The sequence below is a fragment of the Pipistrellus hanaki genome (genome assembly GCF_964339955.1).
Source record: "Pipistrellus hanaki genome assembly, chromosome: 2".
Lineage (NCBI taxonomy): Eukaryota > Metazoa > Chordata > Mammalia > Chiroptera > Vespertilionidae > Pipistrellus > Pipistrellus hanaki.
This window is the reverse complement of record NC_140504.1, coordinates 175,109,804-175,132,730: the sequence shown is the minus strand read 5'-3', so window position 1 is coordinate 175,132,730 and position 22,927 is coordinate 175,109,804. Positions and strand designations below refer to the sequence as shown.

General features: G+C 44.6%; 1 protein-coding gene and 1 pseudogene across 3 annotated transcripts in view; one reads left to right on the top strand and one right to left on the bottom strand.

The window, feature by feature from the left end:
- Positions 1 to 1,103: 1,103 nt before the first annotated feature.
- The window catches only part of SMAP2 (small ArfGAP2), a 54,475-nt gene continuing 32,651 nt past the window's right edge, over positions 1,104 to 22,927 (top strand). For both annotated transcript variants that reach the window (XR_014794186.1, XM_084874650.1), the window contains exon 1: positions 1,104 to 1,601. Coding sequence is in view for 1 of the 2 variants with exons in the window: in XM_084874650.1 (XP_084730776.1) it covers positions 1,499 to 1,601 (103 nt within the window). In the remaining variant the exon portion in view is untranslated. The remainder of the gene's footprint in view (positions 1,602 to 22,927) is intronic.
- On the bottom strand, positions 6,459 to 10,969 carry LOC311617462 (large ribosomal subunit protein uL13-like; annotated as a pseudogene). The gene is made up of 2 exons: positions 10,963 to 10,969; positions 6,459 to 7,832 (listed from the first exon to the last, which is right to left on the bottom strand). The product of its transcript is annotated as a large ribosomal subunit protein uL13-like (transcript).

Sequence of the window (22,927 nt, the reverse complement as noted above, 5' to 3'; positions counted from 1 at the left end):
AATGAGAGCAATCTTTCGTGGCTTACCAAGAAGTCTGTAACTATTTACTGAGATTTGCTAGACCAAGAATTTGTCCTTCTGCTCTGTCCCTTAGAGATTAAGAGGAACATAGAATACATTCTTCTTGACAGACCTCCTATTCAGTGTTTTGTGCATGAAAAGCATTGCATAGTTAATAAACTCGCTACAGTTCCTCGATGACTTGTAGTCCTCCCGACCCTGCTCTTCTGTCTTTCTTTCTTTTCTCAATTCCCACCTTCCTACGTCAGCCCCGTTCAACCTGCCAAGCAGGCCCTGGCAGAGAAATACTGTAGGAGCGGGTCTCCCTGAAGGCGGAGTAGGTCTCCCAAGAGGAGGAGCACTTCCCCTCACTGCCTACCGAGAGAGGCATCAGAGCAGGAGTCCAAGACCTCATAGAGCTCCTCAGTTACAGACTCAGGGGCCACTCAGAGTCTCCAAAAACATCTGAGAAGAACCACAAGAAGAGCCAGAGGAAAGGCATAATGGACTCAGATTGGGTTTAGTCCAAATGACCTGCAGATATGAAGTCACCTCTCTATGTGGAAAGATTAATATCTACTCTTGAGGCAGTTCTGAGAATATTTTAGGGTTTTTTAAAAATATGTTTCTATTGATTTCAGAGAGGAAGAGAGAGGAAGAGAGAGAAGCATCAATGGTGAGAATCATTGATTGGCTGCTGCACTATGGGGATGGAGCCTGCAACCTCGGCATGTGCCTTCCAGTTCATAGGTTGAAGCTTAACCACTGAACCAAGCCGGCTAGACAACGGGTGTGTTTTTTTTTATTTTTGACATAAAGAATCTCCACTTATTATTATTATTATTAAATGAAAGAGGTGCTGGGGGAGAGTGGGGGGAGTTGATTGCTGTTTCTCTTTACTTTCAAAGGGAGTCTTTCTGCCTGGCTCCATTCATTCCCTTCCAAGGGCACGCTGGGGGGCGTGTCCGCTCCTCCCTCCGCCCCACCCAAGCCCCGCCCCTCGCTGTGCCCGGATTGGCTCTTGAGAGGCGGGGCCCGGGGCAGAGCCCAGTCCCGAGTGGCGGGGGCGTGGCGCATGCGCGGGCTGGGAAGGGTGGAAGTGAGGAGGAAGAGCTGCCGGAAGTAGACGGCAGAGTGGCGGCGGCGCGGCCGGCAGCTGCCCGGGAAACGCTTCGTTGACGGGCAGGTCAGGCAGTCGTCTCTGCGCCTCGCTCCCGGGAGGCTCGAGGGCCCCCTTGAATGGGCCGAGGGCCCCGGGTCCGGCAGCTTCCTCTGCCTTTGCCGAGCCCGCCAGGGGGCGCGGCGCCGAGGGGCTGCGGAGCGGGGGCCGGGCGCGGCTGACGCGCGGAGGGCGCGGGGCGGCGGGGAGAGTGCTGCCCGCTCGGGACGTGCCCCTGGGCGGGGGACCGGGAGCCTCCCCTCCTGACCGAGGCCAAGGTTTCTGGGGGTGAGGAGGGCGCGCCGCCCTCTGCCCCCGCCGGCCGCCGGCACCCTGGCCATGACGGGCAAGTCCGTGAAGGACGTGGATCGCTACCAGGCGGTCCTGGCCAACCTGCTGCTGGAGGAGGATAACAAGTTCTGTGCGGACTGCCAGTCTAAAGGTAGCGTGACCCCCTGCACTCCCACTCCCCACCCCGTCCACCCCCACCCTCACCCCCACCCCCACCCCTACTCCCGGCGGCGGGAGGTCCTCCGGCTGCCGCGCCGCGCCGCGCCCGGGGGATGGTTGCGTGGGGCGCGGGTTTCTGGGGCTTAGGCCGCCCGAACCTCCTGAATGGCAGCCTCGTGCTGCTCTGGCTGCTGAGCCTGCTAGGTGTTCGCAGCCCCGGATCGGTGTGAGAGGTTGCGAGGGTGAGTGTGCGTGCGTGCGTGTGTGTGTGTGTGTGTGTGTGCGCGCGCGCGCGCGCGTGTCTGTGTGTGTGTGTGTGCGTGTGTGGAGGGTGTGTGTGTGTGTTGGGGGGTGGTGATGGGGGTGGGGGAGTGGCATGGTGTGTGTGTGTGTGTTGGGGGGTTGGGGGGTGGTGTGGTGTGTGCGGGGGAGTGTGTGTGTGTGTGTGTGTGTGTGTGTGTGTGTGTTGGGGGGCTGAGGGGTGGCGTGGTGTGTGCGGGGGAGTGTGCCTGTATTTCAGGGTTTTGATTGAGTTCTGGGCTGTCAAGCCAGAGGCAGCCCAGAGCTCACAGCCTTGCACTTGCCAAGCTGGGGGTGAACTGCAGTGTGTGACTGTGACAGAGAGGGGAGAGGGGGAGAGAAAGGGGGAGGGAGGGGGAGAGAGGGGGAAAGTGAGGTGAGGATGGGAAGGAAAAGTGCTTCAGTGATTTTTTAAAGGTGATGGTGGTTGCTTCCGGCCTACTTGGTTAGCAGTTCCCTCTGTCATTTCACCGGCCGGCTGAGGTCTGACCGTGCTGAGGTGGCTCTCCTCCTGGATGTGTGCCTGGGGAGCTGCCTTATGCAGTGACACAGTGCGGATTTCTAGGCAGCCTGGCCCTGGCCCTGGAGTGCGTTTGAGGCCTGATGTGTGTGTGGTGGCAGAAGCCAGGGGATTGGCCTTCGTGCAGGATCCGAGTCATCACTGGAGAGAAGGAAGCAAGGGATGCACTGAGTTTGTTGCTTCCATGGTGATCACATGATCATTATAAATTGATCCAAAGGTGAAACATGATCATTATAAATTGGCAGAGCCGTTTGGTCTTTGTTTTCTGGGTCCTCAAAGACTCCTGGTTTGATCCAATTAAAAATCAGTATGATAAAAAGCATGGTTATTAGTGAAATGTTTGCACTTGAAATGTACAGATACAAGTGTCTATAAATATTTTGTTTCCTTGTTATCTTTCTGAATTATTTGGAATATAATTAGAGGAGCTGGGAAAAAAATTTTTCTTTGGTAGGGGGAGAAATAGAGTTGTATTTTGGGAACTATTGTTAATTTACTTCTGTTCATCGTGCAGTGGATTTGCCATCTAACATATTGGGCATACAGTATACAAGAAGTATTCAAATGTATTTGTATTGATCAATATTGACAAGGGAAGTGTATGCATAATTGATGCTTTCACTAATTACCTTTTGTTTTATTTATTTATTTATTTATTTATTAAATACATTTTTATTGATTTCAGAGAGGAAGAGAGAGATAGAAACATCAACGATAAGAGAGAAGCACTGATTGGCTGCCTCCCGCACGCTCTCCGATGGGGATTTAGCCAAAACTCAAGTTTGTGCCCTGATCCCTGACCCCTGACCCCTGACCGGGAATCTAACTGTGACCTCCTGAACCACGCCAGCTGGGCTAATTACCTTTTATTTTAGAAAAATAAGGTTATGTTAGGAGAACAGGGAGATGACACATTGATACTGCTAGACACCTACTAGCAGTAATATATTTTAGTGTCCTCTACCAGTAGATAAATGTGTCATTAGGAAAGCAGGTCCCCAGACTTTTTCTGAATTTTTGCATTAGCAAGAATTCATTTTCAAAAGCACTTTAGAATCAGTTTATGTTGAGTAGGTTAATTTCTTAAAGTTGACTCTTGCTAGATTTTGTCCTAAATCTATTAGAAGATTCTGTTTAAAATTTGGGAGTGTACCTCTTGATTTTATTCAAATTCCCCTCTGTCCTTGGTTGACAGATCTCGAGTGAAGCAACCCAGTGAAGTGAGCCTGCTACATTTGGGGAGTCAGATGCCACTGATGATTAGTAACGCCCCCACCCCCCATTTGTCATACTACTCTTTTTTATTTATTTTTTATTTTTTTATTAAGGTATTATATGTGTACATATCTTACCATTGCCCCCCCACTCCCATACATGCCCTCACCCTCCAATGTACTACTCTTTTTTTTGAAGGAATTTTTATAAAGTTATTTATTGAAGTTTTTTTTTAATTTGTCTTTTTTGTTGGAAGTATTACAGATGTCCCCCTTTTCTCCCTATTGACTCCCCACTTCCCCATCATACCACTCTTGTTCTTACTCATAGTCCAGTGAAACAGAGCATATGGAAGAAAGAGGTTGATTCATCACTTCTCCAAATTTTCCTTTGCTCTTTATCAGTAGCATTAACTGGGGATCAGGTAATGAAACATTAGTTAATTCTTAATGAGAACTAGTAAATGATGGCTTGTAAACCTTATTAACTGGTGTTGATGGTAGAATGCAGGTTCATAAAACTATTTCTTTTCACAAGTTAGTTTAACAATTTGGCTTGGTGGCTTCAGTGACGTGGCCATTATATTAAAATTGAGATGGCAAGATGTCAGTCATCTTTCAATTCAGTTAAATGAGACATTTGTTTATGGTCAGGCCTCAGTTTACCCAGCTTATGAATTATCTAAACCCTCCACTATTTCAGCCCCTCTCACTCATTTTCCTCTTCCTTTTTTCCTGGTTTTGGTTGTCATAATGATCATGTGAACAACTGTCAGATGGTGGAAAGAAAGATTTGCAATCACTAGGTTATGTTGCCTGTTAGCTGAGTGGGAAGAGGAATTTAAAAACTGTTGGCTAAAATGAGACTTGGATGTGAGCTTATCTTTGTGTCCTTTCTTACTTAGAAAATTGAGAGCTACCTGGGTCCTCAAAGATTTATAGTTTATCCAATTAAAAATCAGTGAGTGATTGCTAATCCAGGTAGCCCTGGACTGCAGACCTGTGAGCAGGTATTTTTGCAATGTCCAAAAATAATAACTCTTTGGCAATGAATCTCCTTTTTAAAACCTTATACTTATTTAAGAATGTTATCTTTAGATACATAATTTAAACAGTAGAAAATGTGTTCCCTTTATGTAATACAAGTTTTTGTTAGTCCTGCATTTTTTAAAAATCTCTTGAGCACAAGACTCACCAGTTCTGGTTCCTCTAAGGCACAGTGAGAAAGGAAGCTGACTTGGCACTGCCTTAAAAAAATATATATTGTGACTTGCTATAGATCCAAAGATGTGGTCTCCTCACCATCCCAAATCTTCAAGTTATTGTGACCTTTAGGTTATCTTCGGATTGACCTAAGCAGTAGTGGTAGAACAGAGGACAAACATACAGAAAATTCCAGGCATGTCAGTGATAACTCGGCCTAGTTAAGGCTGGGTCCTATTTTTGCATACACCCTTGGTGGGGTCTTACTGGTCCAAGGTGTAGTCTTTAGCTCTGCAGTTTCATGTTTTATCAGTGAGCCAGAAATAACTCTTTATTGACCTCTTCAGAGACTGGTCTAAATTAGACACTATCTTATTGACCATGAAAGGATCTACCTTTCTGATGACCTGAATACTTGTGTCGCTCTTGGGACACTCCTTTCTCAATATCAAGGCTCGTAAAAAATTGAGAGCTGTATAATGAGCAGAGATTAAACAGAAAGAAATTGCATGGTCTTGAGGAATATTTACTTCAGACTCTGAAGCACCACCCGGAAATCTGGAGTCTGACAGAAACCTGGTAATATTTTTTACTTTTCTCTTCTGCTGCATCCTATCTCTGAAATGTTTCACCTTGAATCACCTAACCATTGCATCTGGTTCGATTCCCATTATATATATATATTTTTTTAAATATATGTATTTTATTTATTTTATACAGAGAGGAAGGGAGAGAAATAGAAAGTTAGAAACATCAATGAGAGAGAGTCATCGATCAGCTGCCTCTTGCACACCCCCTACTGGGGATATGCCCGCAACCAAGGTACATGCCCTTGACCGGAATCGAACCCGGGACCCTTCAGTCCCCAAGCCGACGCTCTATCCATTGAGCCAAACCGGTCCTGGCCCCATTATATATTCTTAAATTTAAATGTACCTATTGGAAAAGGTAGCACTTGCATGTGGTTCAAAATTCAAAAGGTTTAAAGGGGAATGTGTACAGTGAAAAGCTGTGTTCCTGTTCCTGATTCCTTAGTCACCATTTTCATTCCTGGGAGTAGCCACTATTGGTAATTTCTATTGGTGACTTTTAAGATATAATCTATATGTCGAAACCGGTTTGGCTCCGTGGTAGAGCATCGGTCTACGGACTGAAAGGTTCCAGGTTCGATTCCGGTCAGAAGCATGTACATTGGTTGCAGACACATCCATGGGATGTGCAGAAGGCAGCTGGCCCCTGTTTCTCTCTCATCGATGTTTCTAACTCTCTATCCCTCTCCCTTCCTCTCTGTAAAAAATCAATAAAATATATTTTAAAATAATAATAAGATATAATCTATGCATAGATAACTACATTTAAATATATTCCTAAACAGTGCTTTCATGCAAAAAAAAAAAGTAGGCATTACCCCCGCTTAATGGCAGCTTGCATTGTTCTTTTAAATTATTATTTTTTTAAAAAATATATCTTATTGATTTTTTACAGAGAGGAAGAGAGAGGGATAGAGAGTTAGAAACATCGATGAGAGAGAAACATTGATCAGCTGCCTCCTGCCCACCTTCCACTGGGGATGTACCCACAACCGAGGTACATGCCCTTGACCGGAATCAAACCCGGGACCTTTCAGTCTGCAGGCTGACGCTCTATCCACTGAGCCAAACTGGTTTCGGCTTAAATTATTTTTAAATGTATTTTTATTGATTGATTTTAAAGAGAGAGAGAGACATCGAATTGTTGTTCCACTTATTTCTGCATTCCAGTTGATCCTTATATGTGCTGTGATCTAGAATCGGACCTGCAACCTTGGCATATTTGGCCCATGCTCTAACCAACTGAGCTTCCTAGCCAGGCCTGCACACTTGCATTTTTCAGCCAATAGTGTAACATGGGGAACATGAAGGTTCACAGTATTGAGGGGCTTCCTTCTTTCAAGGCGTTTTTCTGAGGCTGTACCTATCCTGCTTAAGTGACTTGGAAACCTCTGATCCCATTAAAGGTATCTGAGAAAGTGTCATAGGCCCATCCACAGCACAGCCCACCTTACAGGTGCAGAGAAGCAGAGCAGTGGGAGGGGCTATAGACTTGATGTTGAAATATCCAGTTAAACTCCTTTCCTTATTTTAGCGTTGGGACCTTCAGTATGCCACCTAACGTTCACAGATTAATTTTCCTCCTTTGAAAACAAAAGTGCTGAGTAAATAAAAGTGTTACACAGATGTAAGAATTATTTATTACCATTGCTGATCTTATTTATTTTATCTTGATTTTATTCATTTCCCATTCTGATGTTATTCCCTTAAATACTCTAGTTCCTGGAAGCCACGATGAGAATGACTCACCCAATAATTCCCTAGTCTTTAAGCCAAAACCATTTCCTATATATGGGAGCGCTGGCTTTTTTTTTTTAGGAATTAGCAGCCAGTTTTATTTGGCTTAGACCCGAAGACCATGAGTCTTGAGGATCTCTGTATATCTGTCAGTTTTCTTCTCCGTGTTCTTTTCTGCCTGCTTCCTTCTTCTTCTGGTCATGGACCTTGGCCTCCCCTTCCTCTCCTGAGAGTGGCAGTGCCTGCCTGATTCTTCCGCCAGCCTCAGAGCCAGGCGCCCTAGGTAGGCAGCCTTCCACGCAGGCTTCAGATGTACAACCGTGAGGGCTGCAGCGCCATTTGCTTTTTCTTGTCACAGGGGAGCAGGATCCCATCACACACCTTGGGGCCTGGCCTTGCTTGGTCTTGTGGGCCAGTGTTTCTTGCTGGGTCACCAAAAGATGCCACTGGGGGCTAGGAAGTGGTAAGAACTGCAGGGTTGGTGTTTATTCGCTTGCGGAGGAAGGCCAGGTACTTCAACTTGTTTTTGTAGAAATTGCCGGAAATGTTGGTACCCTCACAGTGCACAGCCACCATCTTCTGGCCCAGCAATATCTGCTTGGTCACGATGGCTGCCAGGCGACCCAGAAGATGGCCTTGGCCATGGAGCAACAGACCTGCCCAAGGCCGTCTTCATCATTTTTGTAAATGTACTTTATCGGGACCCTTGAGGACGGTCTCTGGATGTTTCCTGACTCTTCAAACTTGATTGAAAAATACTCCAGGGAATCTTCATATTAACTTCTCTAATAGTAGTACCAAATTTTAACTCCAGTAAATGAATCTCTAGTTTTGCTGTACATTTGTTTCTGTTGATAGCTGAACCGTTGCTTGTTACTAAACATCATTACTTAGAACATGAACTTTCCCATCAATTTTTAATTATTCTAGCTGAATCTATGGCACCTTTGGAAAGGTTAAAAAAAAAATTCCATCAGAAGTAGACAACAGAAGAAGTTTTGCTTCCATCTATAGTCCAACAGCTTTCTCCAACCAAGATCAAATAACTTTTTGTGTCTCTACAGCTAATGCGCCTGAATTCTGACAGCTGTGGTTAGCTTGACACCGTTTTACTGAAAGTAATTTGTCCAATTCCCAATTAGGATGTCTTTTAATATCAACTTGTTAAACCTGTTCCCTGGGAGAGACTCTCCGGTCTGTTCTCCTTGTACTTGAAATGCCCCGTGGCAGTGGGACAGAGATTACAAAACGCCGTAACTTTTAGGGGGAACTCTTTGCAAACTTGGATTGCCACACTACATGTATTCATTCAGACAATAGTCCTTGCACACTCTGTGTCAGACACTGTGCCAGGATATGTAGGTTAAAAACTAGGGCTCCAGGACTCTACCGTCTAAAGGGAAAGCAGATGTGTACACACATAAATGATGCAATGCTGTCATTAGCCTTATGGTATTGTGTGCAGGGAGAAATGAAAGCATTGAAGAAAGCAAACAAGTCGGCCTCAGGAAACTGTGGCTTCCAAGAGACATGTAGTCTGTATCTTGAATGATGAGCATGACTTTTACAGGTGAATTTAGCGGGCTTTGCATTCTGGGCAGAAGAAACAATGTGCAAAGGCTGGCGGATGTATCACGGGTGTGTGTGTGTGTGTGTGAGGAGAATCTTGAGTGTATTTTACCTACATGTCGGGCAGTGGCAGGGGACTTTACTGTGTGGGACTGAGATTATGAATACGCTTTAGAGTCCCATAGTCCTGGACGTCTACCTGCTGCTCAGATGGAAGTATCACTATTGCAGATATAAAATATTTTCTGATTGCCGAGTAATAAGAAAGGTCTGAGTCCTATGCCCACAGATCTCCTGAATACATTAAATTATTTTAGAAAAGTCCAGTGAAATGGCAGCAGTAAGTGTTATGTCCTTTCTGGAGTTGATTACATTGGTTTTTGAGTCTGGACATGCTTTTATACTCAGTATAAAAGCATAAAAGAATTCTGATGTGTGCTTGTGGTTACTCGGTGCTTAGGATGTGTAAACAGGTAGTGCAGCCTGACCTCAGTACATTTTTCAGCAGATCTGTTTCTTTCAAATAAATCAGAAAATTATTTTCTTTCTGCATTGTTCATCTGACGTCATGTGGTATGTAGGTGGCAGCTTTCTTGGGCCCGGTTGTCTATATAACTGTTCAGCACATGAGTCATTGCCTGATTCTGCTCTTCTGCCTGCAAATTTCATCTCGGGAATAATGTCATGATTGGTGACTGCAACACTTTACTCATTATGTGCATTGCAGCTGGCTTTGTATGTTACGTGGACAGTATTTACCTGTGCCATAGACGAGGATAAAGTGACTTATTAAATAGACTCAAACTCAATTCCTCCCAATGATATCCCCTGTGAAAAAGATGCCAAGCAGAAATCTGCATAAAACACATTTATGTCTTACATGCTAAGCATATCGTGCCTAACTTTTATTATTGTGTCTGCTTAAATCCTTATCACAGTTGTACTTCTGTTTGAGCACAAGTGGCCAGTTTAAGTAGATACTAACTTTGAAGAAGTTCTGTATTGGCCCCTGGAATGTGACAGTTCAGCATCCCACATTGAAAAGGTAGGAGCCACGTCTGTGTAGAGTAGAACACCTTAAAGTGAATTCATTTTTGCCAAATTCCTCTATTGTTAAAAGACATATTCCATATGGGTTAGTTTTTTAAAACTGTAATCTGCCACGGTTGACATGTCCACTGGAATGTAAGCTCTGTGAGGGCAGGGGTGTGTGCCTGTTTTGTTCTCTGTAGTATTCCCAGCACCGGGAACAGTATGTGGCACAGATCAGGCCCTCAGTAAATACTTGTTTGAATGAATGAATGGATTTTTGTCATTCATGAATCCGTTGTTTCTTACTAGAAGACATCTTCTACAAGTTATCTGAAAGTTTAATTTTTAGAGAAGTTTTTGTTGTTGTTTGTGAATCCTCACCTGAAGATATTTTTCCATTGACTTAAAAAAAAAATATTCTATTGATTTTCCATAGAGAGAAAGGGAGAGGGATAGAGAGCTAGAAATGTCGATGAGAGAGAAACATCGACCAGCTGCCCCCTGCACATCCCCCCACCAGGGATGTGCCCGCAATCAATGCATGTGCCCTTGATTGGAATTGAACCCGGGACCCCTCAGTCTGAAGACCAACGCTCTGTCCACTGAGCCAAACCAATTTCGGCCCCATTGACTTTTAGAGAGAGTGGAGGGGTAAGGGAGAGACAGAAACATCGATGTGAGAGAGACACATAGATCGGTTGCCTCCTGCACACCCCCTACTGGGGATCAAGGCTGCAACTGAGGTACATTCCCTTGACCAGAATCTAACCAGGACCCTTCAGTCCAAGGGCCTACTCTCTATCCACTGAGTCAAACCAGTGAGAGCAGGGAAGCTAAGTTTAAAAATATTTTTTGAAGTCAGGAATCCATTAGGGAAATAGAAACCGCTGTAGGTAGTACAAGCAGAGGGAACTTAATATATGGAATAAGTTACACAGATGATATGAAGAGCTGAGAAGGTGAATGGGCTTGTGAAGCAACCCAGAGATTAGCAACCTGGGAGTTGCTGTACCCCTCAGGAAATTAGAAGGTGCTGGTGTCACCAGAGGCCAGGAGCCTGAGCCATCTGGTGTGAGCTAGAAGCATGGAAAGAAGAGCTGTCTGATGGCAGCTGGAACTCAAACCAAGTAAGAGAGAGGGCATTACCCTGGCTTCCCCTGTCCTACTTCTTATCCTTATCAGTACCAGCCATTGGTGGAACTTACCCAGAAATCAGTTGGCAAGGAAGATATAGTTCCCTGTGATAGTGTGGAGCAAGGGTAGATCCAAATGGCAACAGGCAAAAGCACTTTTAAAAAAAAACCTTCAAGATATAGTATTCTTTCTCCTTATAAGTAAATAGTTGCGTTATTTTGGACAAGAGATAAGAAGGGTTTTCAAGTAGGTACAACTTTGTGTGCTTCTAAAGGTTCCTAACTATTGCTGAAACTGAAACAATAATTGGTATCAGGAAGTAATATGACAACTCAGTCATTGCTCATACCAATAGGATGTGTGACTAGGAAAACTGGCTTCTGTTGAATCCGATTTGACTGTTGGACGCTTCCAGGAGTGATTTATCATTTGGTTACTCAGAAAATAAGTTCCCACCCTGTCTATTCTGGGAATCCTTCAACAGGATGTGTATACACTGCGTTTGTCCGGTCTACAACTGCAAGACTTGAGTCAGTTACACTTAAGACATACAGAGAGAATTTTGAGGATTGCAGCTTTAAAACATGGTACAGATTATATAAATATATATGATATATTTATTTTTATATATATTTTAAAGGTAATTGTGGTGGAACTGACTTCCCCTGTGCCATGTATTTTACTGGTCTTTATCTGTCTCCCCCACCCTTACATTTTAAGATGGGTTAGTACTGGGGGAGGGAGGTGAGATCACTGGATCTACTTTCTTTTATACTGGACCTGAAAAGTGTATTTTGTAAGCAAAGTTTCTGCTGCTCCATTTAAAGGCAAAACTTTCAAAATTACTGCTACTAGTTTTCTTCTTGATTATAAAGTGCGTAAGGAGTTACATGATACAAGTTTAGCACTTTCTAGAAGTGCTTTTTTTGTCAATCAGGTCACCTGCCTTTGGGCCCCTGCAGTGTTAATGGAACTGGTGGAACTAGGCCAGCAAAGGTTTTCAGTGGAGTGTAAGAATGTTTGCTTTTAGGCTGTTTTCCACAGAGGCCGCGGGCAAGGGACCCTCATTGTTGGAGTAAGGTTACCAACTGTAAAAATTGCATAGGTTTCATTGTTTTTCTCTTTTCTCCAAAAGTGAATTTCCTCTTGGCAGGTATTCCTATAATTCCAGATGTTATTAGAATGTAATTTGTATTTTAAAAAGTATAAGACTGCTTTCCAGAATACCAGTTCTTTTCAGCCAGTCCATTCAACTTAAGAGATACAGCTATGGCCGGGACCGGTTTGGCTCAGTGGATAGAGCATCTGCCTGCAGACTGAAAAGTCCCGGGTTCGATTCCGGTCAAGGGCATGTACCTTGGTTGCAGGCACATCCCCAGTAGGGGGTGTGCAAGAGGCAGTTGATCGATGATTCTCTCTCATCGATGTTTCTAACTCTCTATCCCTCTCTCTTCCTCTCTGTGAAAAATCAATAAAATATTTTTTTTAAAAAAAGAGAGCTACAGCTATGTATTTTTAAATTTTTTTTATTGATTTCAGAGAGGAGGAAGAGGGAGAGAGAGAGATAGAAACATCCTATCTAATAAAAGAGTAATATGCAAATTAACCATCACTCCAACACACAAGATGGCTGTCCCCATGTGGGCACAAGATGGCTGCCATAAGATGTTCAGCAGGGAAGGGCAGTTGGGAGGGACCAGGCCAGCAGGGAAGGGCAGTTGGAGGTGATCAAGCCTGCAGGGAAGGGCAGTTCAGGGGGACCCAGGCCTGCAGGGAAGAGCAATTTTTTTTTTGCGGGCGGGGGAGGGGGGGAGACCAGGCCTACAGGGGAGGGCAGTTGGGCATCAGTCAGGCTGTCAGGGGAGTGATTAGGAAGGGTGATCGGGCTGGCAGGCAGAAGTGGTTAGGGGCAATCAGGAAGGCAGGCAGGCGATCAGTTCGGAGCCAACAGTCCTGGATTGTGAGAGGGATGTCCGACTGCCTGTGTAGGCCCCATCCTGGTAGGTAGGATCGGGCCTAAACGGGCAGTCGGACATCCCTCGAGGGGTCCCAGATTGGAGAGGGTACAGGCTGGGCTGAGGGACATCCCTCCCCACCCCATGCACGAATTTCGTGCACTGGGCCTCTAGTAAATAATAAGACAGATTCATTGATTGGCTGCTTCCTGCACACCCCACACTGGGGATCAAGCCCAGAACCCGGGCATGTGCCCTGACCAGGAATTAAACCATGACTTCGTGGTTCAGAGGTCAACACTCAACCACTGAGCCATGCTGGCTGTGCACATCTATGCATTTTTGAATCCTTATGTTTAATAAGTACAATATTTCACTATTGTATTTGACTCTTCCATTTTCCGAACTCTCCTTTCCTACCCCACTCTTCTGGATCCTGTATTTCCCCACAGGCTTTGTGGATGCTGGTCCATTGATGGCTGCACTGCAGGGCCCTCCCCAGGGGAAAGCCTCAGAGATGAGTCAAATCTGCCTTCAGCTGTGACCACCCATCAGTGTAAGGTTGTCCTGGTAGTCGTCTTCAGTTTATCCAACTTTCCCCTTCCCCCCTGACTTCCCTCATATGTGGCTGAAACTTGCCCTGGAATGCCACCTTTGTAACATATCAATGGGTGGTTAACAGGATTTTATTTTATTTTTTTAAATATATTTTACTGATTTTTTACACAGAGAAGGGAGAGTGATAGTCAGAAACATCGATGAGAGAGAAACACCGATCAGCCGCCTCTTGCACACCCCCTACTGGGGATGTGCCCGAAACCAAGGTACATGCCCCTGACCGGAATCAAACCTGGGACCTTTCAGTCTGCAGTCCGACGCTCTATCCACTGAGCCAAACCGGTTTCGGCAACAGGATTTTTTATTGCTGCTTTTTTTTTTTTTCATTTTCAAGTAATGTTAAGTAGTTTTCTGACTGTTTTTGTTGACATAGCACCCCCTCCTCCTTTGTATTAACCATCACTCCATCATTTCCTATGGGTATTCTGGTTTGCTTTTACATACATATAGAATATAGTTTATTGAGGAAGTACTAGATTTCAGAAGCCCACCTGAAGAATGTTATACTGAATTTTTTTTTTTTTTTTTTTTTTTTTTACTTCAAGTCAAAACTTCAGAAAGGAATTTCTTAATCCAAAGCAGTGAGAACTGGATTCCTCAGGCTTCATGCCATTTCTCCTCAACCAAAAAACAACCGTGCAACACCCTCATTTTATGGTTTATTGAAAATAGTAAAACACCGGGTCTGGTGCGGCCAGGCCAGGAGCAGCGGCTGCCAGGCTGGGAGCGGCCAGGCCCGGAGCAGCCGGGTCTGGTGCGGCCAGGCCAGGAGCAATGGCTGCCAGGCTGGGAGCAGCCAGGCCCGGAGCAGCGGCTGTCAGGCTGGGAGCGGCCAGGCCCGGAGCGGCCGGGACCGGAGCAACCGGTCCCAGAGCAGCCGGGTCGGGTGCAGCCAGGCTTGTAGCAGCAACAGCCAAGTCCAGAGCAACTAGGTCGGGAGCGGCAGTGACCAGACCCGGAGCAGCTGGTTGTGGAACGAACCAGAGCAACAGAGGCCAGGCCCGGAGCAGCCAGGCCCGAAACAGCTCGCTCCTCGCCTGTACCTGCCCACGGCTGCCTCTCAGACATGGCTGGAAACTTTTGCGGGAACTTGAGGGTCTGCTGAATCAAGTGATGAAGGCTTAGATCTGGATGTGTTGAGTTAGTATAGCGCTGGGGTGTTGATCTGTGAGTGCCTTGGGTGGGGCCTGGATGAGGCTGGTTGACCTATTTGGAAATGTCTTTTGTGTGAAATGTATCATTGGGCATGTGGAGGTATTATTGATATGAGAAAATGCTAAGTAACTGATTTACTATCTGAAAAGGGATTTACTATCGGGGAAAGGGAGGGAGGAAGAGACTGAACATAAACTGTGCACCTATGGATGAGGACAATGGGGGATGGGGAGGGGGCGGAGGGTGGGGTGGGAACCTGGTGGAGGGGGGAAGAAATGAGGAACCTTTGTAATAATATGAACAATAAAGATTGATTTAAAAAAAAAATAAATAAAAAATAAAATAAAATAAAATAAAAAAAAAAAAAATAAAAAAAAAGAAAAAGAAAATAGTAAAACAGATATGGGAGGAAGTGAGATCTGACGTCTGTGGCTGGTAAGCCTTCTTAGCATAGCGACTTGAGAGAATGGCCTTTTCTCAAATAACCAGGCCGTCTTTTGCAGCAGTTGCTAGCAATGGAAAGATTATAAATCCCCAAGCTGCTACCACAGAGCTCACATTTTTATTTATTTTATTTTTTTATTTTTTTATTTTTTTTTATAAGGTTAGCTTTCTTTCTTTCTTTCTTTCTTTCTAAATATATTTTATTGATATTTTACAGAGAGGAAGGGAGAGAGATAGAGAGCTAGAAACGTCGATGAGAGAGAAACATCGACCAGCTGCCTCTTGCACACCCCCTACCGGGGATGTGCCCGCAACCAAGGTACATGCCCTTGACCGGAATCGAACCTGGGACCTTTCAGTCCGCAGACCGACGCTCTACCACTGAGCCAAACCGGTTTCGGCGAGCTCACATTTTTAGATGTGGGCTTACATATTAATCCTACAACGCTGCTTCCTGACGTACACACCAAGTAAATGTCAACTTCTTCCTCTTTTCTTGTCTAACTGGAAGTCCCCAGGGTGTGGGTTTTGAACTAAGTTCTCTAGCGTTTCAGGCCCCGAGTTAAAATCGTCTTAACATTATTTAGATGGTTGTTCTTGTTCTGTGCCTTCAAAAATAATTTCTCACAGAATCTTCTCTGTGAGCCGAGAACATCTTTGGCGGCAGTTGAAAGCTCACGGGGGGAGGGCTGCTGGTATCTTTTTCTTGTTGATACTTTACCGCCAGGGTTATAACTAACGCAGGCCCTCCGATGAGAAGGAGGAAGGAAACTGCCTGTTCTTACCGCGATGCTTCTGTTCAGAATAGCTGTAAGCAGCAGAGGTAACGGAAACCAATTTAAGTGTGACCGCTGATTTGAGAAAGAAAGAATGAAAAGACCCAGGATCCTCTGTTATGCTGAAAGCATTTTTACTGAAAGAATAGCTGTTTGGAACTGAGGGCTTTGTCTGTCTAAAGTTAGGCATGAGGCGTTGGGTGAGAGCAACTGATTCAGACCAAGCGTAATTTTGAGGAAAGGTATTCCTTAGAGTGAGTGCCATAATAATGTCCCCAGCTGGCACGTGAGAGAAAGTGTCATTAAATGCAACACTGGACTCGGGAAGACTCCAAACCAGCTCCTCTGAGCAATCTGTCTTGGTTCTGAGCCTCATCTGTGAACAGAAAGCAGCCTGACAGAAGTGACTCAAATCAAGGGTCTGTATTAGGTACAGTGTAAAAATGGGGTTCAGTTTCCTTAGACTTCTTATGCATTTGCAGGAGAGAGAGGGAAGAATCCTATATAATAAAAGGCTAATATGCAAATTATCCCCTCGGCAGTTTGACTTATCGGGAAGTTCGACCACTGTCTGTGACATGCACTGACCACCAGGGGGCGGCGTGGAACGAAGGGGGAAGTATTTAGGCCCTGGCCAGCAGCTGGAAGGCCTCCATCGGCCCTGACTGCAGGCCAGGTCTAGGGGCCCTTCTGGTGTACAGGTTTGTGCGTCGGGCCTCTAGTTGTTACCATAGGATCAGACCCCCAGACCAGCGGTTTTTTGTCTTGTGGGATTTTGGGGAGTGGGGAGGTAGAAGAGTCCTTGTGCTTATTATCTAACCATCATTAATGTGATTTCTTTGGAAAGCAAATCTTTATTTTTCTGATTATGAAAGTTGTTCATATTTGTGATAATGTTCATTGAAAAGAATGAAGTATAACGATGCAGAAGATATTGCCCTGACCCCATTTTGCCCATTTTTTACTTGAGCTTATGTTTTCATTATTGGTTTTTTTTGTGTGTGTGTGTTTTTTTTTTAATATATTTTATTGATTTTACACAGAAAGGAATTGAGAGGGACAGAGAGTTAGAAACGTTGATGAGAGAGAAACATCGACCAGCTGCCTCCTGCACACCCCCAACTGGGGATGTGCCCGCAACCAAGGTACATGCCCTTGACCGGAATCGAACCCGGGACCCCTCAGTCCGCAGGTCGACGCTCTATCCACTGAGCCAAACCGGTCCCAGCTCATTATTGTTTTTTGCGTAACATTTATTATAAGTGTTTTTCATGACATTAAAAACATCTAAATGCCTTTATTGTATTCTGTTTGTGTATCATTTGGCGTGCTGGCTGACGCTCTAACCATTGAGCACACCAATGTTTTGTCTTGTGAAAGTTACCTTCATACTGTTAACACGGATATTTGAAGATCTGTGCATTCCAGGAAGCTGAGCAGGTGAATCACAGGGTTGCTTGGTAATCACTTCTTTGTGCCATCTCTTTTGTGTGCTTCTGGCTTTGGTGCCATTGAAAACCGGAGCCGGTCACCCAGCTAGTGCTCTGCCCTCTCACTGGGAGCTTGTAGTGTGGCACATCGTCTTGGGGGAAGTGTAGCATGGGGTGTGAAACAGGGGGCTAAAATCGCGGTCCCTTGGCCGTTTTGTAGGAGGGGGAAGTAGATATGTAGGCACTGTTCTCAGGGGCCACAAACATTAATAATAACCTGGCAGCAGCTTTACCAGTGTCCCTGTTCCCACTGGAACAGGTTTGTTTAATTTGAAGAACCTTGCGTTGACTCTTTTGAAGCTGTGATGTTTCCCCTAGAGATTTGCTCTGGATTTATTTACGTAATGTTCCCTTTACAGGCTCTTTCCATTTACATGGCTGGCATCTTCATCCCCCGCCCCCCCCTCTGGACCTCCTCATACCCAGTTTTGAAACACCTAGGTTTTGAAACACAGGAGTGAATATTTTCTTTTTGCAAGGGCCTATCTCCGCCTTTTGCTCTGCTCCCTTTAGCCAAGGCCGTTGTGATGACTAACATTCAGGATGCCACTGGACTAACTGTACTTTGACCCCAGAATTCATTTCTGTCCTCTGACAGTTGGTTTAGAAATGAAAAGTCTAGCTCGTTTGGATACGGCTGTGACTCGGTTAACCTGATCCTGATTTCCCGTCTATCTGCCATTGGCTGGGGCTCCTCTGACGGGTTAGGGAAGCTGCCGCATGTCATTGTGGAGGGAGGTTTACACGTTCGTGATCTTGCACAAGGTTCATCTGCTGACTCAGAGGTTTTGTGTGAAGCCTCTGCTTGGGTGAAAGGCATGAGGTTCCCTTCAAACAGCGGGAAAACATGTTCAGCCCGGGGCTTGTTTCTGAGCTCCAGTGTGTGACACTGTCCTCCACTTCTGGGCTTCCTTTGAGGATGGGAAGTGGTGTGAATAAGCCTTCATGCACAGCCTCAGGAGTTGGGCTTCCTAGCGGCAGAGGGCGAATTGAGTGTTGAAACAGAAAAGAACACCTACGATAAAGAACAGGGTATCAATTCAGTGACCGTTATTGAGCATCTACCATGTGTGACACACCTTTGGGATATAGAAAGATGATTCTAATTCAGCCCAGCTGATGATTTCTTCTGTGAAATTGGGTAAATGACTTGACTTCTCTGGGCCTTAGTTTCTCCAACTGTGCTTGGACTAGGTAATCCTTAAGGTTCTTTCCAATTTTGTACTCTAAATTGTTTGTTACAGAAGAGGCTTTTCGGGTTGGGGGGGGGGGGTCAATAGTAAGATATATACACTTATACTACCTTAATTTAAAAAATGGAAGAAAAAGCCGAAGCCGGTTTGGCTCAGTGGTAGAGCATCGGTCTGCGGACTGAAAGGTCCCAGGTTCGATTCCGGTCAGGGGCATGTACGTTGGTTGCGGGAACATCTCCGGTGGGGGGTGTGCAAGAGGCAGCTGGTCGATGTTTCTCTTTCATCGATGTTTCTAACTCTCTATCTCTCTCCCTTCCTCTCTGTAAAAAATCAATAAAATATATTTTTAAAAAAACAAAACATAAATAAATAAATAAAAATAAATAATGGAAGAAAAAAATTTAAGATAATATATGTAAAAAAAAAAAGGCTTTTCCACAGAATTGGCATATTCTTATATTTCACATGCTTCAAACTAAATGGCTTATGAATGGTTCCTCTAGAGTCGGGCTTCTCAACCTCAGCACTCTTGACATTTATTTATTTATGTATTTATTTCTGGTACAAAGATCTTTATTGTGCTGTATATAATACAACATTAGTGGCACTGGCTAAAGAGAAGTCCTTCTTTAAGATTAAAAAGTCTTTATTGAATTTATTGGGGTGATATTGGTTAATAAAATTACATAGTTTTTAGGTGTACAATTCTATAATACATCACCTGTATATTGTATTATGTGTTCACCACCCCAGCTCAAGCCCCTTCCATCACCACTTATCCCCTTTACCCTTTTCTCCCATGCCCATTTTCTCTCTCTCTCTCTCTCTCTCTCTCTCTCTCTCTTTCTTTCTTTCTTTCTTTTTCTTCTTTTTAATATATTGGAATCGAACCTGGGATCTTTCAGTCCACAGGCCAATGCTCTATCCACTGAGCCAAACCGGTTTTGGCTTCCCACGCCCATTTTCCTCTGGTAATCACCATACTGTTGTCTGTGTCTATGAATTTTTTTTTTCTTGCTTAATCCCTTCACCTTTTTCACCCAGTCTCCCAACTCCCTCTCCTCTGACAGTCTGTTCTTTATGAGTCTATTTCTATTTTGTTGGTTAGTTTATTTTGTTCATTAGATTCCACATAAAGTAAGATCATATGGTATTTGTCTTTCTCTGACTGGCTTATTTCACTTAGTATAATAGTCTCCAGGTCTATCCATGCTGTCACAAAAGGTAAGATTTCCATCTTTTTTTTCTTTTTTTTTTCTTTTTCTTTTTTAAAATATATTTTATTGATTTTTTACAGAGAGGAAGGGAGAGAGAGAGTTAGAAACGTCGATGAGAGAGAAACATCGACCAGCTGCCTCTTGCACACCCCCTACCGGGGATGTGCCCACAACCAATGTACATGCCCTTGACCGGAATTGAACCTGGGACCTTTCAGTCCGCAGACCGACGCTCTACCACTGAGCCAAACCGCTCTACCACTGAGCCAAACCGGCTTCGGCAAGATTTCCTTCTTTTTTATGGCCGAGTAGTATTCCATTGTGTAAAATGTACCACAGCTTTTTTATCCACTCACCCACTGATGATACCTGGGCTGCTTCCAAACCCTGGCTGTTGTAAATGATGCTGCAGTGACCGGAGGGGTGCACATATTCCTTTGAGTTAGTGCTTTGGGGTACTTAGGATATATTCCCATAAGAGGGCTTGCTGGTTCTCTTTCTTGTGGGGCTGTCTGGTGCATCGCAGGATATTTTTTTAAAAAAATATCTTTTATTGATTTTTTACAGAGAGGAGAAGAGAGGGATAGAGAGCCAGAAACGTTGATGTGAGAGAAACATCGACCAGCTTCCTCCTGCACACCCCCCACTGGGGATGTGCCCGCAACCAAGGGTGCATCGCAGGATATTTACCGACATCCCTGGCCTGTGCCCACTAGATGCCAGGAGCACCCCCACCTCCTATCAGTTATAACAACTAAAAGTGTCTCCAGACATTGACATTGCCCCTTGGGAAAATTGCTTCACTTGGAAACCACTGCTGGAGAGGAAAGGAAGTGGCTCTGTTTGAGTGTGGGCTATTTTTAACATCCGTTTTTACATGGTTCCTCTTCCGCTTATCACTTATCCTAGGGGAGGGGATGAAGAGCAGTCACTGGTCAGCGGCCCTATCACCCTTCTTTAGTAGCTTCTTCTAAAGATATGCATAACCCAAATGGACACTTGGCATCCTCTGTTTTTGTTGTTGTTGTTGTTTTCAGAATAGGACTAGGGTACTGGCTATTGCAAAGAGGAAGTTAAGCCTTGAACTTGAAGTAAGGTTAAAATGTTAAGAACGGAATGTCCCCAGAGAGTGAAGATAGTGACTTCTAGCGAACCAGGTTAGATTTAGCACTTGTTACCTGAAGTGAGGTCATGACTGATGGGAAATTAGTTTAATTATAATGTCAAGTTTTGAAATATCGAGTCCACCTTGCAGACTTGGAAATAATTGCCTGGCTATTAGCTCAGCAATCCCTCCCTGCACACTTCCTCCCTGAGTCTGCTGTTAGCCATTGAGATAGTGATCCAATTTTTAAACTCATTATGTTTGCTATAAAATGTCAATTTTAGATTGAATAAATGTATTTGCCCCAATGCCACCTTTTCTTCATCTCTTTTAAATCTACATTCTTGTCCTAACTCTGTGGTCAGCAAACTGCGGCTCACGAGCCATATGCGGCTCTTTGGCCCCTTGAGTGTGGCTCTTCTACAAGATACTGCGTGCGGGCGCACACATACAGTGCGATTGAAACTTCGTGGCCCATGCGCAGAAGTCAATTTTCGGCTCTCAAAAGAAATTTCAATTGTTGTACTGTTGATATTTGGCTTTGTTGACTAATGAGTTTGCCCACCACTGCCCTAACTGGTTTGGCTAAGTGGATACAGGGTTGGCCTGCATACTTAAGGGTCCCAGGTTTGATTCCAGTCAATGGGCATGTACCAGTAGGGAGGGTGCAAGAGGCAGCTAATGAATGTTTCTCTCTCATCAATGTTTCTAACTTTCTATCCCTCTCCCTTCTTCTCTGTTTAAAAAAAAAAAAAGTCAATAAAATATATTTTAAATAAATAAATCTACATTCTTGGTTGGGTTGGGTGCAGAATGATGCTATTTCTGGTTGGAGTAGAGTGTGTTCTGTGAGCATCCTTGCTGGCAGACTCTGGGACCCCCAAAGCTATGATGAAGCTGACACAGCCTGTGTTAGTCCCTATTCCTCGGTCCCAGCAAGTTCTGGGTTCCATTTCAGCTGAGCCTTTACTGGAGTAATGGCCACATGGCGCTTTCAAGTCTTAACAGGTACTTTTTAGAATTTTAACAACAAAGGGGAAGCAAAGAATGGAATTTATCACAAAATATATTTAAAAATTGTTATTCCTCCACCCTAGCTGGTTTGGTTCAGTGGTCAGAGCATCGGCCCATAGACTGGGTTTCTAGCTCCATTTTGGTCAGGCCTCGGTTGCAGGCTTGATCCCCATGTGGGAGGCAACTAATCAATGTGTCTCTTCACGTCAGTGTTTCTCTCTGTCTCCCTCCCTCAAAATCAATGGGAAAAAAATATCTAAAAATCAATGGATATCCTTGGCTGAGGATTAATAACAATAAAACGTCACTCTTTTAAGATTTAATTGTTGACCCTTCCTTGGCTTGTTCCCAGTCCCTGCTCCACTTCGCAGTCCAGAGATCTCTGTGCCTTAGCTTTACAGGACCAGTGTAGATTCCCTTTTTTCTTTTTCTTTTTTAATGTATCTTATATTGTTAAAAGTATTACAGGTCAGTGTAGTTTCTTTTAAAACATTTTTTTTTAATTGATTTTTCACAGAGAGGAAGGGAGAAAGATAGAGAGCTAGAAACATCGATGAGAGATCGCTTCTCGGCCTTTTGGCTAAGATCAAGTGTAGAAACATCGATGAGAGAGAAACATCAACCAGCTGCCTCTTGCATACCCCGCCTCCGGAATGTGCCCACAACCAATGCACATGCCCCTGACCGGAATCCAACCCGGGACCCTTCAGTCCGCAGGCCGATACTCTATCCATTGAGCCAAACCGGTTTCGGCAAGTGTAGATTCTTAATTACTTTGCTTGATTTCCTTTTTCTTGGCACCAGACCCTCCTCCGTGTGTAAGGTGCTGTGTAAGGATCCAGCACCCATGAATTTAGAACTTGACTTACAAGGAAGAGCCCAACTAGCGTTCTTGTGCTGCTGCTCACTTAGGGCCCTTTTACTCACTTCTCAGTAGGTAGGCACCCAGGCCCTTACTGAGGATAGCGACAGGAGAGACACTGTCCTGCAGGTGAAACTCAAGATTCTCCAGAAAGAATGGGGCTCCCACTTGGAGATCCAGCAGTATA